Raw genomic sequence first — 21601 nt, forward strand, 5'->3', positions numbered from 1 at the left:
GTGTGAGCTGTCGCGGGAACTGCATTCAAAAAGCCCTGGCGCTTCCCCGAGAGCTAGCTCGGTGAATGGGCGAGCGTCTCTGGTCGTGAGGTGGTATTGCCGTCGCGAACCTGGGCGCCGTGAGCCCTCGTCACGAGCCGCCGGCTGCAGCAGCTGGGGAAAGGGGTGAGGAGAGAGGTAGGGGCCACGGGCCTGGAGGGAGGTGCGTGTGGAGAGGAGCGGTGGGAGCGGCCAAGGGATTCTCTCTGGGGAGTGGGGAGAGCAGGCCCTCAGGAAACCTGGGGTCTGGGTCACCGCGGAGGCCCGTAGCCGGAACAGCTTCTTCAGCGGAACCCAGAGTTCTTCTCAGCCGGCTTCCGAGCGCGTCTCAATCTTCCGTTGGGCTGCGTACCGCCCCCCGCCCCCACCCCGCTATTGTGCATCAGTAAGGAAGGCCGGGTCGCCTGGCTGGGCCCCCGGGTGACAACAAACACCATGTCAGCGCGCTACAGTATGGTAGCCACTAGCCACATGTGGCAGTCCGAGTTGAGAGATGCCGTAAATATAAAATGCACTCTGCATTTCGAAGACTACTCAAAAAGAACAACAGCCCGTTAATAACGATAAAGAGTACATGTTGAAATGCTAGTGTTTTGGATGAATGGGGTTGAATAAAACATTACTAAAAAGAATTTCACCTGTATTTGCTTTTCTTAACATGGCTCCTAGGATATTAAAAGTCACATATCACAGCTCTCATTCTTTTTCCGTTGGTCAGTGCTCCCCCAGGACAGCTGCGTTACCAGATTCTAACTGCTTGTCATCCCGTAGCTGGTTTCCTCTCCACAACCCTGTTAGTTAGTTATTGTCTTTATCTTACAGATGAGAACACAAGACCTTAAATTGTCCAGACTCATGCTACCAGTGTGTTGTGGATAAGAACTGAGGCAGACTGAATCCCCGAGCAACCTGTTCTGAATGCTTTGTGCACGCTGTTTCTGAGAGGCTGAACAGAACAGTGGTTCCGGGTACCAGGCTTTGGAGCGAGACCCTGGTCCTGTCTCGGCCACTTGATAGCTGGGAACCCTGGGCAAGTTACCTAACCTTTCTGTGCCTCAGTTTGCATATGTATAAATGGTGGAAATACCTTATGTTTCATGGGGTTGTTGCATTAGATAATACCAGCAAAGCACCACGTACAATGTCTGGCATATGTTAAGTATAGTTCTTCAGCCCCACTACCCCTTTGCAGATTGACAGGCGAACTCTTACTCATCCTTTAGACCTTTGCAAAAAAAGTCACTTCCTCGGAGAAATCTTTTTTGTCCCTACTTCCTCACCCCTACCTCACTTCCCAACTTAGGACTGCGCCCCCACGTTACAGGTTCCCTCTTGCACTTAAAACACTTCTAAAACTTTACAGTTATTTGATGTAATGCCTTTCCACAAATGGACTGTAAGATTCAAGAAGGCAGGACATTGTTTAGTTCTGGGGTCAGCATTCTGTCCTCAGTAATACCACAGTACCCGAGACATAATAGGAATTCTGGCAAATCTTTTGAAAGAATAAGAGCTGTTGGTTTTTTGTTTGTTTGTTTGTTTACTTCCTTGGACATTGCTGGCTGGGATGTCTTGAGGCTAGCTCCTTTTTTCTTCGGTAAATGTTGATGACAATAATGTTTAACTTAGTCCCATCAAGAGAATTAAGCAAGATAATTCATTTGAAGCGCTCTGCCTGGCAAATGGTAAATCCTCAACAAATATATAATAAACAGTGCAGTAACTAGTGCCTAACCCCATCGCCTACAGGCTTTGGAAAGGTCTTTATTTATTTTTAAATATTTTATTTATTTGAGAGAATGAGAGTGAGCAATGGTGGCGGGGGTGGGGGAGCAGAAGGAGAGGGAGAGAGTCTGAAGCAGATGCCTCACTGAGTGAGGAGCCCTACACGGCTCAATCTCACTACCCTGAGATTACGACCTGAGCCGAAACCAAGAGTCAGACCCTTAACTGACTGTGCCATGTAGGCACCACGGAAAGCTCCTGTATTTTAGAGCAGTAACTGCCAGCCTTTGGTAACAGGATACCTTTTTTCCCCTTCTCTCTCTTCTGAAAACTTTTATCTCCTCCTTCATCTTTATTTTTACTTAATGACCTTGCCTCCTAATTCACTGATAAATTGGAGCATTTATTTTATTTTTTTTTTAAAGATTTTTATTTATTTATTTGACAGAGAGAGATCACAAGCAGGCAGAGAGGCAGGCAGAGAGAGAGGAGGAAGCAGGCTTCCTGCTGAGCAGAGAGCCCGATGCGGGGCTCGATCCCAGGACCCTGAGACCACGACCTGAGCCAAAGGCAGCGGCTTAACCCACTGAGCCACCCAGGCGCCCCTAAATTGGAGCATTTAGAAGGGCACTTATGCAGACTCCCACCACTAACCTACCTACTTATCAGTGTCAGTACCCATATACTTTGCTTTCCCTTAGTTTAGATGAAATATTCATGCTCCTGTCTAAAATCAGTCCCTGTATTTTAGACCTCACTCTTTTTCACCACTTTGGTAGCTCTCCATGCCTTCTATATCATCACTTTTTCTCACCTGAATCTATCCCATGACATACAAGGATGCTGGTTTTTTCTTAAAATATTGTCTCTTAAAAAAGACGAACTTAATCCTACTTCCCCTTCAGTTACTGCCCCATTTATTCAGCTTTGCAGCAAAACTGCGTTTCCTGTTTTCCCACCATTTTCTCCAACCCATTTCAGTTGGCTTCTAGGATAACACATACCCTTCATTTTCCTCCTACTTCACTGGTCTTGCCTGAGTATATTTTGCTGTTGATGGCTCAATCCTTGGTCCTCTTCTCTTTAATTATGCTCTTACTCTGGTGACACCAAGGCACAAGGATTTATGTTAATAACCCCTACGTTTATATTTCCAGCCCAAATCCTACTCATATAGCGGACTGGTTACTTGATATATCTCATGTCCAAAACATAAGCCCCTGATTTTCTTTCAAAAAAATTTTTACTTATAATTTTTGATGCTTCAGCTGATGGCAAATTTGCTCTACTAGTTGCTCAGGCCAGAAGCCTTACAGGCATTTTTAACTTCTCTCTTTTTCATATACCTCATGTTTAATTTTTCAGGAAATCATGTTGGCTCTACCTTCAAAGTATTTGTGGAGAATGTGATCATTTCTCCCCACTTCCTATACAATCACCCTTGTGTAAGCAATCATCTTACCTGGTCTTTCTGCTTCCCACTTGCTTCCCTCCAAACTATCAACATAGCAGTCAAAATGATCCCTTTAAAGTATCAGATCTCTACTTCAGACTTTACAAGGACCCCCAGTTTCACCCAGAGTAGAAGCCAAAGTTCTTTCGATGGCCTGATTTGCCTATTCTCCTCTATTATCTCCTGTGACTTAAACTCTTATCTTGTTCATTCCTTGGATGGCCTTCCACTTTAGTGCTACCCCCCTTCCTCTACTCCTTTTTGTTTCCTGAAATAGATACATAGTTAACTCTCTTATCCTTTGCAAGGCTTTTTTTTTTTTTCCGGAAGCCACTATGAGGGTTTTTCTCTCCAACACTTATTTTAGATTTCATCCTAGTTGCAATACCTCTCACTTCTTCCAAGTTCTTTTATCTTGTTCTTTTTTTCTTTTTCTTTTTTTTTTTTTTTCACTTTCTAATGCATATAATCATGATACTATTATAACTTGTCTTCTCCCATTGGAAGGTCAATTTCATGAAAGAGTTTGCCTCTTTTCTTTCTTTTCTTTTCTTTTCTTTTCTCTTCTTTCTTTCTTTCATTCCTTGGCTGAAAAGTGGGGAAACAACCTTATTAACAGCCTGTTGCTCTTCGAATGCAAAGCTGAGTTTGAATCTGGCCTAAGAGATGGACCAATTTGGAAAGGCTGATGAGTAAAGTTGAATTATGTGGACTGTTTCTGTATAAAATGTTTAAGTCCTTGATTGAAGATCTAGGATGAAAGAAATGTTTTTAATTACTCTGAACATGATTCTGTTTTGCATGTCTTCTCATGAATAATGGAAAATAGTAGTGAGCCTAAATTTGCTACAGCAAATTTAATGTGTTCAAGAAGTTAGCACTGTTGTGAAAAATTGTGGACATGAGGGCGCCTGGGTGGCTCAGTGGGTTAAGCCGCTGCCTTCGGCTCAGGTCATGATCTCAGGGTCCTGGGATTGAGTCCCGCATCGGGCTTTCTGCTCAGCAGGGAGCCTGCTTCCCTCTCTCTCTCTCTCTCTCTGCCTGCCTCTCCGTCTACTTGTGATCTCTCTCTGTCAAATAAATAAATAAAATCTTTAAAAAAAAAATTGTGGACATGATAGTCCTTGCCTTATAAACCTTATTCAAAGCTGCCTTTTTATATTTTAAGTAGCAGTGTTGTTACTATAAATTCTTGATTTCTTTCATTGTGCTCTTAACTTGATTACCTGTTATGGTGATATAAATATGAGACCTACCCTACCTCAGCATTTAAGGAAGCTTATTACACAAGTGAACAATTTCGTAATAACTGCATTTCTTAGGAACAAAGTTAAATGTGTCCGATATTTTTTCTTTGTTTGATTTAGTCGCAAATCAGGTAAGAGAATTTTCAGACCTTACTTTTAGAATAAGAATGCAAATTTGACTACTTAAAAGCCAATAATGCAATCTTCAGTGCTGTGTTATTTATATGGCAGTAGTATTGGGGGGAAAGATATATTTATCTTTTACTATTGTTACCATTGTTCATAGTATTTTGTTTAAGCTTAAGTACTTTCATTTCTTCTATTTACAGTAGACTAAAAACGAAAAAAAAAAAACATGGAGGCAGATATAATTGTAGATCTTCGATGCAAGCTCAAAGAGGTCGAAGAAGAGCGACTTAAAGCTGCACAGTATGGCTTACAACTAGTGGAGAGCCAAAATGAGTTGCAGAATCAGTTGGATAAATGTCGTAATGAAATGATGACCATGACTGAGGTAGGACCCTGGACTCTGTAGTGCTTAGCTGTAGAACATTTGTATTGTCTAGCAATTATTATTATTATTATTAGATTTATTCCTTTTGAAGATTGTAGTTCTAGTTGCTGTTCAGCCCTATCTCTCAAAAACGGTACTGAAGTGAATGAACTGATAGTGTTTCTGACCATGTATGTTCTGAATTTGAAAAATCTGGTTACTGTTTTCTTTAGCACATACTGGATTTTAGGTTTGTTTTGTCTGCACTCTTCCTTGGTGACCTCATTTGTTTCATAGCTTTAGATAACATCTAAATGCCTTATAACACAACAGCAAGTCCTTAGTTTACTCCTAGACTTGTGTATTCAATTGCCTACTAATGGACATCTCAAACATAACATAAACAGAGAGAACAGTTGATTCCCTGCCAGCTAACAACATTCTCTTGCAATTTAGCTTACTTAGTAAATGTATAATAACTTGAGCCAAATTTAAGGGAATTTTACTCTGTATCCTTGTGGCCCTTATTTCTCATGTTTAATCCATCAACAAACTCTAAGAACCTGACCTAGAAAACATCCATCTGTGCTATTGCCACTCTAATTCAGACCACCATCATCTGTCCTGTAAATTACTACTGTAGCCTTCTAACCAGGTTGCCAGCTTCCTTCATTGCCTTTCACATTGTTCATTCTTCACACAGCAGCCACATGGCCATTGAAAAATAAATGAAAGTGGTGCCTGGGTGGCTCAGTGAGTTAAAGCCTCTGCCTTCCGCTCAGGTCATGATACCAAGGTCCTGGGATCAAGCCCTGCTTCGGGCTCTGCTCAGCAGGAAGCCTCCTTCCCTTCCTCTCTGCCTGCTTGTGATCTCTGTCTGTCAAATAAATAAATAAAATCTTTAAAAAAAAAAAAAGAAAGAAAAAGAAATGAAAGATCCTATCACAGTCCTGCTAAAAACACAACTATGGCTTATAATTGTATTAACAACAATATTCAAATCCCTTACTTGGGTTTGTAGATTCCTATGTGATCTGACCCATGCCAACCTTTTGACCTCATTTTAAACTACTTTCCCTTGTGCTTAGCTATATTGCCTTCATCTGCATTGCACATCCCCTTTCTGTCTTGGATTGAGTCCTCAACCTTTAGGTGTCTGTTAAATATCACTTCAGCTGAGAGGCCTTCCCTGAGTGTTCTGTAAATTTGCTATCATTCACTGATTCACCTAATTAACTCTGGATTATAAGCTCCGTGAGAGAGGAAATTTTGTCTCTCTTGTTCACTTTTATATATGTCAAATCTGGTACACATTTATTGAAAGAATGAATTAATCTGTTTTATGTAGTAAATGCTCAATAATATGTTTAAACTTTGATCTCAAAATTTAAGTACAGTAAAAAAAAAACTGCTTTTCTTGGTTTTCCCTCTTATTTAATCTAGTTTTTTTTTTTTAATCTTACTTTTAAAAACTAGTTGAATGATTTTGAACTAATGCTTTTTTAATCTTTAAATTTCCCTGTCAGAGGGGCACCTGGGTAGTTCAGTTGATTAAGTGTCTGCCTTGGACTCAGGTCGTGATCTCAGGGTCCTGGGATTGAGTCATACGTCGGGCTCCTTGTTCAGCAGGGAGTCTGCTTCTCCCTCTCCCTCTGCTCCTCCTCCCTGTTTGTCCCTACCAGAAGCAAAAGCAAAAGCCTTCTTAAATCTTCCTTTTGTCTCAACACTGTATTCATCTGAGTAATTTGTAAACATTTCTCAGATGACTACATTCTGAAAGTAAGGGATAATTTAGTATTTCACTTTGTGCCTTGTCCACTATTTTATTTTCAGAGCCATAAATATCATTATCAAACCAAATAATTCTCACTGGGAAAACTGAAATGCTATTAAGTGTTTTTTGTTTTTTGTTTTTGTTTTTGTTTTTTTCACTAGCAGAGATTACTTGACATGTTGACATGCCACGGAACACCTTACTTCCTTGACATGGCATAGAAATAATTACCACATCAGTAGCATGGACTAAAACCCTCTGAGCTTTTCTTAAGACTGATTAGCTACAGAGTTACTTCAAGTCTAACCTGTGGTTTTTACTTAGAAAGCAGCAAATACATGAAATAAGAATGAAACAGTTGAAGGTGAGAACTGTTTATATGTGATGGCTTTAAGTTATTTTTATGTAATTGAATTATAATTGAATCTGTTTTCAGAATTATGAACAAGAAAAATATACTCTTCAGAGAGAAGTTGAGCTTAAGAGTCGAATGTTAGAAAGTTTGAGCTCTGAATGTGAAGCTATTAAACAACAACAAAAAACACACCTGGAGCAATTGAAAGAACAACTGAGCAGAAGCCATGGACAAGAAGTAAATGAACTAAAGAATAAGGTTTGAATATCTACGTATGTCAAAACAAAAATGTTTCATGCTTATGGAGTTAGGAATATGTAAATTTTAGGTGATGAAGATTTTCTTAATGCCATCTGTGCAAAATAGCGGAAATGAAGGCTCCATCATTAAAATATTGGGAGTGGAAACAATGAGAAACAAGAGTTTGCCCAAGGGAATTGTAGTAATAACATTCTACTAATTAAATACAATTATTTAATTTCAGTAACTGGATATTTGTTATGGAGTTTTAGTTTAGTGAAAAGCATGACCTTCTTGCTTGTAGTGCGTAGTATAGCAATTCCTTTTCAGAAGGACCAGTCTCCTAGCTTTCACTGAAAGAAGTAATCTTTTGTAATCTTACAAAAGAAACCAACAGTTTATTGTAAGTTAATGAACATTAGAATAACCAAACTTTCTTCTTTGGTTATTGAAGATAAGCTAATGACATATGATCTGCCTCTTAGAACTCAGTAAGGAAGGTACCATTATTGTCTGTGGATATTAGGTGAGAAAACCAGTGCTTAAACGGATTAAATAAATTGGACAAAAATTGCAGAAATCAATCAAGATTTAGACTAAAGCTGCCTGATTACAAAGCCAATGTCACTATACTTAGACTAATGACATGTTACACTGGCTTCATTTCACGCATTAAAAACAAATTGTCCATTCTTTTTTGGTTACCCCCAACTATCCAGTTCCTTCAGGAATCTGGAACTTTTATTACGCTCTTCTTTGTATAGAGTCCATACTTTCCAAACTCTTCTCTACAAAACATTACCTGACTTTCGGCTTGCTTTCTAATTTTCTGTGTTTTGTGTAGCATCTTTTAAAATTTTTCCATATCTGTACCACCTATACTGTTAATTAATTTCTTTAAATTGACTCTTTTTTTAAATGTTTATTCATTTTAAGTAATGAGATCAATGAAATTATATATTTGAGTTGGTTGTATTTTTTTCCTAAATTGTAGTCAGATGAACATAGCTAACAAAATGCACTTTCATGTAATACTTAGAATCATCTTATATTCGTACTGGCAAACAGTAATCCACCTTGTCTGGAACTAATCTGAGTTGAGACACCAATGACTGATAATGATACCTTTCCCCCGCCCCTGTCATATTTTCATTTTAGCAGTGGCTTTCATTATCTAAACAGAAAAAGAGTAATGTAGGAAATATTCACAATCTGAAGCAAGGCCACTTATATAAGAATGGCTTTTTGGCAGAGCAAAGACTAAATTAGTCAAAAAATATTTTCAGTCTTACAGATGTTCTCAAATCACTTCTTCCAAAATTTTGGAGTTATATTTGATATCTTTAACTTACTTACTTTCTTTCTTTCTTTCTTTCTTTCTTTCTTTCTGAGAGAGAGTGAGCGAGCAAAAGATGAGTACAAGCAGGGTTTAGGGGCAGAGGGAAGGGGAGAAGCAGACTCTCCCACTGAGCAGGGAGTCTGACCTGGGGCTCAGTCGCTGTGACCCTGGGAATCATGACCTGTGCTGAAGTCAGATGCTTAACTGACTGAGTCACCCAGATGCCCCTTGCTTATATCTCACAATTACTCCATCAGCTGGTTTTAAGAACTTGATCTACAAAGGATCCATCTTTGCTACTATCATTCTAGTCCAGATTACCATCCTCTCCTCTAGACTATTTTAGACCTCTATCCAGGTAGGCTGCTTCCATCATTGCTCTTCATACTATTCACTCTTCACATTGAAGCCAAAGTGGCCAAGAGTCCAGACATCCTTTGATTACTTGTATGGACTATTTGTATGTTTGTAGGTCAGTGCATATCACTGTTTTAAGATGCTTAGCCTTGGCCAAATAGGAAGACTTAATAGTCTCATCAGGCAGTAAATTTAGGTCAGTCAGTGATGTTTTTCAGAAGAATAGCCACATTTCAACATAGATTGTTCAGCTGAAAATTTTTTTTTTCACCTCATGAAAATAGAAAAAGGAAAACAAGAGGCTCTTATTTTTTAAATAGAAAGCAGATATCAGGATATAGAACATTGATACCTAATTGAAGATAATTCTATATAGGTGATAATTATAACCCTGGACATCAAGCAGAAGTTTTTTATAGATAACAGAAATTGTTTAATGAATGCTAGGTGTGGTGCTGAATGTTTTACCCCCTCCCCCCCATCTCAGTTGAGAGCCACACAATAACCTAGTAATTGTACAATCATTAACAGTTTTTACCTAAGAGGAATAAAACAGGCTAAATCTAGGCTTGACCTTAAAACTTCATCCTTCTGCTGTAAGTTTGTTCCCTTTAAACTACATATTTTTAGTTTTCCAAGAGAGAACTGTATGAAAGTGTAATTAGTTTGTTCATCTTGATTGTCTTATAAAATAGTTATTCTGCAGTTACCAGAGTAATTTATACTGCACTGTATATTCTGATGACCTTCAATCACCTTTTGATTTTTTAAAATTGTGAATTTTTCTTTTTTACTTTAGTTAGAAAAACTGAAAGCTGAATTAGATGAAGCTAGGCTTAGTGAAAAGCAATTGAAGCACAAAGTAGATCATCAGAAAGAACTCCTTTCATGTAAATCAGAGGAAATGCGAATAATATCTGAGCGTGTACATGAAAGCATGTCTTCAGAGATGCTAGCTCTTCAAATTGAACTGACTGAAATGGAAAGTATGAAGGTAATTTTTATGGCATGTATGTTCTTTGGTTGTTTTTTTTTTCTTTTTTTCCTTGTGTATTTTTTTTTACATGTTTTTGTTATAATCCTTAGGTAATTTTAAGGCTGAAATATTTTTTTTAAGATTTTATTTATTTATTTCACAGACAGAGATCACAAGTCAAACAGAGATCACAAGTAGGCAGAGAGGGAGGCAGAGGGGGGAAGCAGGCTCCCTGCCGAGCAGAGAGCCCTATGTGGGGCTTGATCCCAGGACCCTGGGATCATGATTTGAGCCAAAGGCAGAGGCTTTTTAACCTACTGAGCCACCCAGGTGCTCCGGGGCTGAAATATTTTTTATCTTAACTTTGATGCTACTAATTAAAAAGCAGTTTGTAGAGTTTTTAGGTGGATTATTCATTCATGGTAAAGCTTTAGATTATGTGGTTATGTAAAGCAGATTACCTTTAGATTAATGAAACCTTTGGAAGAACTTAGAGTCATTAACTCTGATCCTAGTTTGTGTCATAAAAGCCCTATATAAAATATTGGTTTCATGGAAATTGATATGCATATGAATGTAGATTTTTTCATTGCAGGCTGAGGTTAATTAAAAATTAAAGACTTAAATTTATAGGAAAGAAAGATAGCCTTTCATATGGCTCCCTGCTGAAAAATTTTAGTGATTTTTATTCTTTTATTATGCATCTTACAACTACTGACTAACTCTAGTTTTAGTTTTGGGCGTGAACCACTTCTGATAGATAAACTGAGCAGCTGCTAAATGAAAGACTATTCAGGACAATTTCCTCTTTTTCAATTCCTGTTGAATAGACCGCCCTCAAAGAAGAAGTGAATGAACTACAATATAGACAAGAACAACTAGAACTTCTTAGTACTAATTTAATGCGCCAGGTAGACCGACTTAAAGAAGAAAAAGAGGAGCGAGAGAAAGAAGCAGTTTCTTACTATAATGCTTTAGAGGTACTATGATTAGAGTCACATTATCTTTTCCAATAATAATAAGTTGTTTCCTTGCTAATCTAACCTCTATTAGCTAAATTGTTTCCTTTCAAATTTAGAAAGCTCGTGTAGCAAATCAAGATCTTCAGGTGCAATTAGACCAGGCACTCCAGCAAGCCTTGGACCCCAATAGTAAGGGCAACTCTTTGTTTGCAGAGGTATGTAACAAATACTCCATTGATTAAATTGGCATTTCACTTAATACAACAGTAATGAAGCATGTTAATATTTTCTAGGTGGAAGATCGAAGGGCAGCAATGGAACGTCAGTTTATCAGTATGAAAGTCAAGTATCAGTCACTGAAGAAGCAAAATGCATTTAACAGAGAACAGATGCAAAGAATGAAGGTACAGCGTTACCACCATTGAAGGTTTATTAAAGCAATTTTGTATCTGCATTACGTGTACAGATATATCAAAGAAAGCATCTTTTCCTTCAAAGAGTGTACTTAATTATTTCTAGAACTGCATTATTTTAGAAAAAATATCTGTAGATTGACTAAAATTTCTATTATATCAATTTCAAAAAATTAATCCTTTAGTAGGTATTTAGTAGTAATACAGGTAACATCTGTTGATTAATTTTTTTAATGGTTACTCAATAGCCTTGTGATTGATTTTTTTTTTTAATGGTTACTCAATTTCTTTCCCAAAAATATACAAATCTTTGTGTAGCAGAGAAAAATTTCACAAGTTTTCATTTCCAGCTGTTGGCCTGGCATTTCTTAGCACAGGCCTAAGATTCCTACTTCAATGAAAACTAGTTCTCTCACATTCTGCAGTTCTCCTGCAAAGGCTTATTATAGAGTGAGATTCGGATACCTTTTTCTTACAGTTCCTCAAGACAAGCATATAGGCCCATTTAATTTAACAAATTTTTTTTAATTTAAATTCAGTTTAACATATATTGTATTATTAATTTCAGAGATAGAATTCAGTGATTCATTAGTTACATGTAACACCCAGTGCTCATTTCTTCAAGCGCCCTTCTTAATGCCCATCACCCAATTACCCCATCCCCACCCATCACCCCTCCAGCAACTCTCAGTAGGCCTCTTTAATTTTAAGGGTTTTTTTGGTTATCATTTTAGTCAAACAGGCAGTAACAGAAAAACATGCAAATGTTGGAAAGATTGTAGTATTGTACCGTCTTTTAGAATCCCGATCCCTGAACTGTTATGCCTAACTGGCAACTGGAAGTCTAGAAGGCTTTCTGCCTTTTATTCAGGGTGGTGAGATTTAAAAATAGGAAAAATTAGTAATGAAACTTTGGTATTAGATCAACCTGGGATTGAATTATAGTTCCATCACTTGCTAGCTGTGTGACCTTGTCCAAGCATTTTTACTTTTCAGTATATCATCAGTCACCCTGTTTATAAAGTAGATATGATAGAACCTGCTTCTTAAATTGTCCTGGAATTAAATGAAAACATAGTAAAATGCTTATACAGTACTTGGCATATAAGGAAGTGCCAATTTAACAAACAGCTATAGTTTTTAAGGATTTCAACAGTACTGCCTGGTTTACCAAGATTCCCCTATCCAGGAATGATTTTTTTGTAAATTTTCTCACATTTGCTTTTTGCTTTCTTACAGTGTGTGTGTGTGTGTGTGTGTGTGTGTGTATATCTACATATATATATATATAGTAATATATACATATTATATATTTTCAGTATAATTACTATTATTAATCTCCCAATGTTCCCATGATATTCCAAGTTATCTTTAGAAGCAAGTAGATATGAATCTTCTTAGACTCCAGTCTGAAGCAGGAACAAAAAGCAGGTCCTTAAGAATGTTAAAAGTCATCTTTCTATCTTCATAACCACAACTGCAACTGTATTATCATTGCTTGCTTTACTCAAAACTAAACTATTGGCAATTTTTAGAACTCTGGAAATTTCTGAAGGCAGAAAGGAATGGTAATTTTAGATTCCAGTTAATTTCCCTTCAGTAGGTATGTAACTCCAGGTTTTGGTGGATTCATAATTAGGTAAGTTGATTACTGTTATTAAAAAATAAATGTATTTATATTTTTATTGAAGATTCCCTTGGTATCCTTCGATGTCTCTTACCTTTGTTTTCCGTCCTTGTCATTTGTAAATCTCGCCATTACAAATGTGAGTAGTGTAATAATTTCTTCCACTTAATACTATTGAAGTTAATCAAAATTTTTGAGAAACCCCATCAGAACCTTAATGACAGTGCATATGATGATTAAAGTATAGCATTACAGTGTTTGGACAGGTTTATTTACCAGTTAAGTGATGCTTCTGGATCATAGCCATTTAGTTCAATTTTATGTTTCACAGAAGTACAAATAATTGTTACAGTTGTCATGTATTACTCATAAGTAAAATAAGTACTCAAGAGTTATATCTATAACTAAACTTCTTGATATAAATGTTTTCAAATTATTAGATTATTAAAGTAGACATAGTTTAGTTTCCAAACTGAATTCAAGGTTACACAGTACAGAATGTGCATTGTACCAAAATATAGTCATCAGAATCTTCCTTTCCTCCACTCAGTTCTCTGTGGGGTGTTGGGTGGTAATTTTTTTTTTTTTTTCTAGTTACAAATCGCCACATTGCTGCAAATGAAAGGGTCTCAAACTGAATTTGAACAGCAGGAACGGTTGCTTGCTATGCTAGAGCAGAAGAATGGTGAAATTAAACACCTCTTAGGTGAAATTAGAAATCTGGAGAAATTTAAGGTACATGTAACCCCTTCAATAATGCAGCCAGATTTGGTTTGAATATCTTAAATCAGTTTACTCTTGAAAAACATGGGGATTGGGGATGCCCAACCCTGCGCAGTCAAAAATCTGTATAACTTTTGACTCCCCAGAACCTAAGGCATAGCTTGTTCTTTACTGGAAGCTTTACTGATAACAGGAACAGGTGATTGACAGATATTTTGTATGTTATACATATTAAATACTGTATTCTTAAAGTAAGTTAGAGAAAGTAAAATACCATTAAGAAAATTATAAGAAGAGAAAATACATTTATAGTACTCTACTGTGGAAAAATTCCCATATGAGTGGACCTGTGCCATTCAGACCGGTATTATTCAAGGACACCTGGATTAATGTAATTTGTAATTTATGTTAAGTAATAAGAATTCTTATTTTCTGTAGAGCTTATATGAAAGTACAGAATCTAAGCTTTCTGCCAACTCTGGAGCTCCGGAAGATAACACCTATTACACAGATTTACTTCAGATGAAGCTTGACAACTTAAAGTAAGTGTTGGGCGCTTAGAAAGATGGACATTCTCTTGATGTACTTATAATAAGTAGTGTTAGTGACTACAAATTTTTGTTTTCAAATTGCCAAAAGAAATTCCGGGAAAAAAAAAGCATCAAAAATATCTTTGTGTAGCAAATAAGATGCAGTCAAGATATAATTAGTGCTGGTTATTGAAGAAAAAAATACTTTCAATGAATCATTAAATATTTTTATTTTCTCATGTTTAGCATTTTAGATTGGTAAGAGAAAAGAACTTTGACATAGAAAATGTTCTTATAATCTAAATTTTTCAGGAACAAATATCATCTAATTTGAAACGAAATTATTTACACATGCATTAATGTGGAAAGAATATTTTCCTCCTTTTCCTTTGAAGGATATATGACATTTTTTATTTGAAAGTGCCATTGTTAAAGCTTATTTTGTTTATTGTCTCTTTGTTACTTAAAAACCCCAATATGTGTGTTTATCTAAGAATTCAAATATCTAATAAAAGATTTGCACTAACAATATGTTTTACATATGTGTATAAAACACTTATATATGTTATGTGTTATTGTAATATTCTTTGGTTCTCCTTTTTTTTACTTATATAGCAAAGAAAATGAAAGCACTAAAGGTGAATTGTCCATACAACGAATGAAAGCATTATTTGAGAGCCAAAGGGCTTTGGATATTGAGAGAAAACTTTTTGCAAATGAAAGATGCCTCCAGCTCTCCCAAAGTGAAAATATGAAACTGAGAGCTAAACTAGATGAGCTAAAACTGAAGTATGAACCTGAAGGTATGTATGTCTCATATATTTTGTCTTTTAAATTATGAGAAACTCTGAGAAATCATATCAGGTTTTTTTTTTCTTACTACAGCTTTATGCAAATCCCATTACAAACTAATTTGTGGTTATGTATCTTGATCTAATAAAACAAATTTACTGCTATAAAATGTGTAAGAAAATTCAAAGAAAACTAAGTACTGGGTATGAATGAATATAATAGATATTCTGTTGGATATCTGTATATTAGAACCTTGATAAGGTTTGAAAACCTTAGAGACTTTTCCATTTACAATTGTAGCATCTTATGCAATATGTCGAAGAGTTTGATTTTGTTGAAGCAACTGATATTTGGGAGCTGTATTAGTTAATATTGTTTATAGAAAACCTAAAATAGTGGAGACTTAAACAAGATAGGTATTAAGTCCTCCTGTTACAGAAGTCTGAAAGAGACATTCTGGGACTGGTCAGAGTGTCACAATCTAGGCTTCATTTGCATTGTTCATCAGCATAATCCTTGAGCAAAACTGAGTCATGTGGCCTCACCTATGAGAAAAGCTGAGAAAGGTAGTCTTGATTCTCAGGAGCCATGTTCCCAACTACATCTTGGGATTTTCTTTTTTTAAGTGTAATGGGCATCTAATATTCTGTTAGTTTCAGGTATATATCATAATGATTCGATATTTATACATTACAAAATGACCCCCCATGATAAGTCTAGTTTCCATCTGTCACCATGCAAAATTATTACAATATTACTGAGTACACTTTTGGGGACTCTATTATTGAGGAAGACTAGTAGAACAAATATTAGGGGACAATTAGCAAATCTAATCAGTAAGGTAGAAAATACCATTACCATGTGGGCTCTGCATGTTATACACTAAAAAGAGTGATTTTACTGTTTGTAAATTTTAAAAGATAAAGGCCAAAAGTAAAAAAGCCTAAGAATACAATGGTTCTTAGACCCAAAAAAGGTGTTATTACGTGTTTTAGGTTATAGATTTTCAGCCAGTTTTTGCCCCTACGCTGTTCATATTCCTAAGACTCTCTTCATTATTGTCTCACTGACTCGAGGGATTCTTAACAGTAGTGGGGAGGTTGTCAGCAATAGTGAGTTTTTTTTATAGTTTAAAAAGGCTTCTTTTTCATCCTTTTTCTCTTCCCTGATTCTAATAGGCTTTCCTAATTAAGAATAATACATTACGAATTTCGAAAGTCTGTTGAACTGAGCACAGCAAAGAGACAGAAGGAAGTATAGTGAATCTAGTTGATGTGGGGTGCAGTACAAGAGAAAGGGAAAATAACGATTTAACCCCATGTCCAACTATGGTTTCTCCAACTTTACTAACTTTTTTTATTTTGAATATTGATTTTGATTTTGAAAATGAAAGACGCATTGGTGGGGGATAGGGAAAAAGTATTAGAACAATTAATTTAGTGACTGAAAATAGACCTGCATGGGGATGGAATGATATTATGTTACGCAGTAGGGGGCAAAAGGCTATTGCCATAGCCTGCAGTGAGACATACTATGGTTTGAACTTGGGAAGTATTCATAGTAGAAGTACTAAGATCTTGAATATATTTTATGGGTGGGGCTAATAGGCACAAGTTGCCATAGAGAATTTGACTTGTTCTTTGCATGTAATCATTACAACAAACAATATTAAGTGGAGTGGATGTTTTTAATCCCCATTTTACAGATTAAAAAAAATAATAAAGCTCAAGAGGTTAAGTACTTCTCCAAAGTCTTCCAGCTGCAGAGTGCTGGTATGGGATTTGTACCTGGATTCCTTGACTCTTAGACACTGTATCCTTTGTTACCTCCACACTGAGTCTTACAAAGCCCCATGTAACTTTTATCACAGTATCAGAACATAGAAGTTTTCATTGCAAGAACTAAATCTTTTGATTTCCCGGGGAAAAATTTATAGCCAGATAAACTTTAAAAGGTATAGTTAGTGAAGTCCATGAAGAAAGAAAGGATAAAAGATTTCAATAAGGAGATAAGTGGGTTTCAAAAGAATGAGGAATAGGAAAGGAGAAAACTATTTAAGTAGTTCTCTTATGTTTACTGTGTCTTTGTTTTGACTTACTGACTGAATATATTTCTAATGGTTTTTGTTCTCAGAGAAAATCGAAGTGCCTGTACCCAAAAAGAGGCGGGAAGTCCTGCCTGTGGATATAACCACCCCTAACAATGTATGTACCAAAAGTGCTGTTGAGGAAGAAGTTTATAAATTACCACCTCAGAAAGAGGAGGCCCAGTGCTGTCCCAGCATTTCTGAAGATAACTTGCAGTTAGAAAAGACAGTTTCTATAAATACACCAGGAATCAATCTCTCTCCTCACAAAAGTCTGCCCATGGACATTCAGCCAAAGAAGGAAAAGAAATGTGTGAAACTTATAGGAGTTTCAGCTGACTCTGAAGCCTTAAGTGAAAGAAGTGGAAACACCCCAAATTCTCCCAGGTCAGTGTCCTCTTTTCTTCAGGGCAACCAGCAGGCCTCTCCATCTCTTCTCTATCGCTGCATGAACTGTGCTATCTGTGTCTTTATCTATTTTCTTAGTATTGCATGTAGTATAATTCCACAGTTTCATCTGCCTACCTTCAACTTTTCTAAAACCTTAAGAAAAACTAAAATGATTACAAAGGGAAAGGATTCCTGAACAAAGGAATTACTTTCAAAAGTTACACTTTGCTCTTTCATGAAACAAAAATATCACAGTCTAGTACATCTCTGAATGTTTGTTGGTTTGAATAAATGAACAGTTTTTTTTTTCCCTAGTTCAAGAGTGGCCATGAAAGAAAAATTATCTTACCTCTTAAAAGGGCTTTCTAGTCTAAGAAATTGCAGCTTTCTTGATAACTGTTAGGTGAATTTTTTCTTATGGCTCTTGAAAATGTTTCTCCTAAGTCTTTAAGAATGAGCTTTGATTTTGATATTTTTAAATATCAAAGGTAATTTTCATTTTATATCAAAACTTCAAAGCCTCTCATTTCTACATATTTGAGTTTGTGACTAAAAGAGAAAGTGTCAGACTTATATGTATATAGGACTTAAAATTTTAAGAGTCTTATCTTTAAGAAAATAATAGAGATAAGAGAAAGTGAGTGAAAGAGAAAGGTAGGTAACAGTGGCCAAGGGTAGGGTGGAATAAGGCACAGGCCCAGGTCTTCACAAGCAGGACCAAGGTTAGGGCAAGAGAAATGAAGAAAATGGAGAAGGTAATAAAAAGATGATAAAGGATGTCTGTATGCAGTGGAATAATAGATGCATTTAAAACAAATATCTTCAGATTTAAAAAATTAAGAATATTGATGTGGACAGAGCTTGGATTGTTTGCTTATGAAAGGAGATCTTTAAGGTGCTGCTAGGGCTACATGAGTTGTAGATGGGAGGGTACAGAATAAGACATGTTACTAGTGTGCATTTGAATTAATATAGTCAGGCATAGCTCACCTTTTTAAAGGGGCTGTTTTATATGTTTTATCTGATTTTTTTTTTTTTATTGAAAGTCTTCAGTGCTATTAAAGGTGGTGCTCTATAGTGAAAGCCCCTCAACAACATGAGCTGCTATTACTATTAAGAGAAGTACAGTTGAGGGCACTTGGGTGGCTCAGTTGGTTAAGCGACTTCCTTGGGCTCAGGTCATGATCCTAGAGTCCTGGGGTGGAGTCCCGCATCTGGCTCCCAGCTCCATGGGGAGTCTGCTTCTCCCTCTGACCTTCTCCCCACTCATGCTTTACTATCTCTCTCTCAAATAAATAAAGAAAATCTTAAAAACAAAAAAAACATACAGTTGACCCTTGACCAACACAGGTTTGAACTGTGCAGGTCCACTTACATGTGGACTTTTTTCACTGAATACATTGTTGTAAATGTATTTTCCTTATGATTTTCTCTTATAACGTTTTCTTTTCTCTAGCTTTACTATAAGAATACAGTGTGTAATATATATACAAAATATGTGTTAATTGATTGTTTATGTTATGGGTAAGGCTTCCAGTCAGCAGTAGGCTATCCATAGTTAAGTTTGGGGGTAGTCAAAAGTTACATAAGGATTTTTGACTGTACAAAGGCCAGTTCCCCAACCCCTTCATTATTCAAGGGTGAAATATAATTTATTACTTCATTCCTTGAATTTTTATATAATAACATGTAAGTCTCATAAAAGTTTAATATTCTTGAGGAAAAATACCTTGAAATGAATTTTATCTCTCTCTGTCTCTCTCTCTCTCAAACATACACACACACACAGAGTTCCAAGTAGTTCTGAAATGAATTCAATAGGTTATGCTCGTATATATGTGATTCATTGTGTAAGTGTGCTTGACCATTGTATATTTCTGGAGGCAAAGTTCCAGAATTGAACATTGCGGACCTTGCTATCTGTGTTGTCTTCATTTCTTTTTTCTGCCCTTTTTTGGCTTGATAAAAATTACTTAAAAAAATGTATTTAGCTACTTGTTTGACTCAAATTAAGTAACATGTTGGAATTTTGTCTGGCAAATTAAACAAAAACAAATAAAATACCACAAAACATTTGTTTTTGTGTATGTGTGAGTCCATCTGCTACCTTAAGACGTTTCCAACCTTTTGTTCTCTGCATGATTAACTTAGATGCGCAATCCTATGATAATATTGTAACAGTAAATACAGGCTTACTGGGGACTACACTACTAGATGCTTTATAGATTTAATTGATGCTCTTGCTATAAAATCTTTATAAACCTTTTAAAATATTTCTCCACTGTTTATTTTTTCTTAAATTAATATTCTGCTAGTTGAAATTCAGTTTAAGTTTTGGTTTTTGTTTTTTGAGACAAATTGGTATGTATTCATGCAGCCCAGGTTACTATGTTATTTTTATCTTGTGTTTGCCTTTTGTATGTCATATTAACATTAAAATTGTGCTCTAGCATTTAATTTTTTTATTTATTAGGTGTATTATCACATTTGACGTTCCATTATATTTTAATTCTTTAATTTGGGCTTTGCTATGACTTTTATCAACCTTAAAAATATCTTTTTAGGCATTTAAAAAATTAAGTCTGTTGATATAAAAAAGTTTCTTTTAGAGAGGCAGTGACTTAGTTCTTAATGGTACTGGGGTCAACTATAATTTTTTCCTCATATACATAAAAAAATTGATCATGTCTCATTCAAGGTTCATTATATGAGAGGTTTGTTTCTTAAATTTTTTAACTGCATTTAAATTCAGAGTGGATGCTTTAATGCCTGTAGGTTAGCTGCTGAATCAAGGCTTCAAACAGAAGTTAAAGAAGGGAAAGAAACTGCAAGCAAATTGGAAAAGGAAACTTGTAAGAAATCACACCCTATTTTATATGTGTCTTCCAAATCAACTCCAGAGACCCAGTGCCCTCAGCAGTAAGGACTTTCCTTTAATGAGAGTAAAGTACCACTTGCCCAAAAAAGTTGATTTGGAGCTTAGTTAAGATTGTTTTTATCTGAAATACACAATATTATAGATTAGTTCTTTCAACCTGTTGTGCCAAGACCTGGCCTTTTCATGTTCCTTTGATCAAATGTTCAAAATTTGGTTGTGATTCTAACCAGAAGAGTTCCTTAAATGATGGCTCTTCATGGAGCTTCTATGAATTACAGTAAATAAACTAATAATTAAAGGAAAGTGTTATGAATCTATTTGTTGTATTGTCTATGGATTTTTAAGTGTTATTAATGCATACCTTCAAAGTCACATATTTGAAAAGAGAATACAAAATTAACTATTATATTTTCCTATGTACTTTTTAATGAACTTAGTTTTTCACTATATTATGAAAACAGAAAACTTGGTTTAAAGATATATATTATAACTGAATTTTGTCAGTGTTTTAATTAGCTATGTCCATCTTTGTGTCCATGTACATGATTTAAATTTTATGTCTCAATGTCTATATGAAAATATAATTCATAATATTCATAGTAATTCATAATATATGAAAAATATAATTTTGAAATTTAAAATAAAACTGAAAAAATTTATCCCCTTTTTGAATTTTTTTACTCTGTATAGATAATACATTGTTATCAAAAGGGGATAAGAGAAATAAAATAAAACTTTATGGATTCTTAATTCCCTGGCACATATAATTTTTATATATACACATATATAATTTATATAATTATATACTTAGATATTTTTTTAATTCTAAACTTTCCAAATAAAGACTTTTTTTTTCCTTTAAATGATTGTAGCCTGGTCTACAACTTAATTTCATATATACTGTAGGTGGATGTATTATATATAAAGAGAAGGATGATGGTAGAGGGAGAGAAAGAGAGTTATGTTAAGAACTTGGCTTATGTGATTATGGAGGCTGACAAGTTCAAAGTCATCAGGATGGGCTAGCAGCCTGGAGACCCAAGGAAGAGCCAGAGTTACATACAGTTCAGATCCAAAGGCTGTTTGCTACAGAATTCTCTCTTGCTCTGGGGAGCTCAGTCTTTAGTTCTAAACAGGATTTGCACTAATTGCACACACAGACTCACTCACATTATGGAGTGCAAACTACTTTACTCAGAGTC

The 21601-nt window shown here is 35.7% G+C and overlaps 1 protein-coding gene across 5 annotated transcripts; it reads left to right on the forward strand.

The window, feature by feature from the left end:
* Positions 1–5: 5 nt before the first annotated feature.
* On the forward strand, positions 6–20957 carry SPDL1 (spindle apparatus coiled-coil protein 1). Of its 5 annotated transcripts, XM_047731183.1 has the most exons (12): positions 10–165; positions 4794–4978; positions 7168–7344; positions 9822–10016; positions 10829–10978; positions 11077–11175; positions 11254–11364; positions 13595–13735; positions 14162–14265; positions 14869–15056; positions 17179–17518; positions 20297–20957. In XM_047731183.1, exons 2-12 carry the CDS (start codon positions 4820–4822, stop codon positions 20442–20444), a joined length of 1812 nt encoding a protein of 603 aa, XP_047587139.1. In that variant the 5' UTR covers positions 10–165; positions 4794–4819; the 3' UTR covers positions 20445–20957. The 5 variants fall into 5 exon arrangements, with proteins under 5 accessions (XP_047587136.1, XP_047587137.1, XP_047587138.1 ...); XM_047731180.1 differs by lacking the exon at positions 20297–20957 and having other exon boundaries at positions 6–177; positions 17179–18700; XM_047731181.1 differs by lacking the exon at positions 20297–20957 and having other exon boundaries at positions 6–177; positions 4797–4978; positions 17179–18700.
* The last annotated feature ends 644 nt before the right edge of the window (positions 20958–21601 follow it).

The sequence above is a fragment of the Lutra lutra genome, chromosome 5 (genome assembly GCF_902655055.1).
Source record: "Lutra lutra chromosome 5, mLutLut1.2, whole genome shotgun sequence".
Lineage (NCBI taxonomy): Eukaryota > Metazoa > Chordata > Mammalia > Carnivora > Mustelidae > Lutra > Lutra lutra.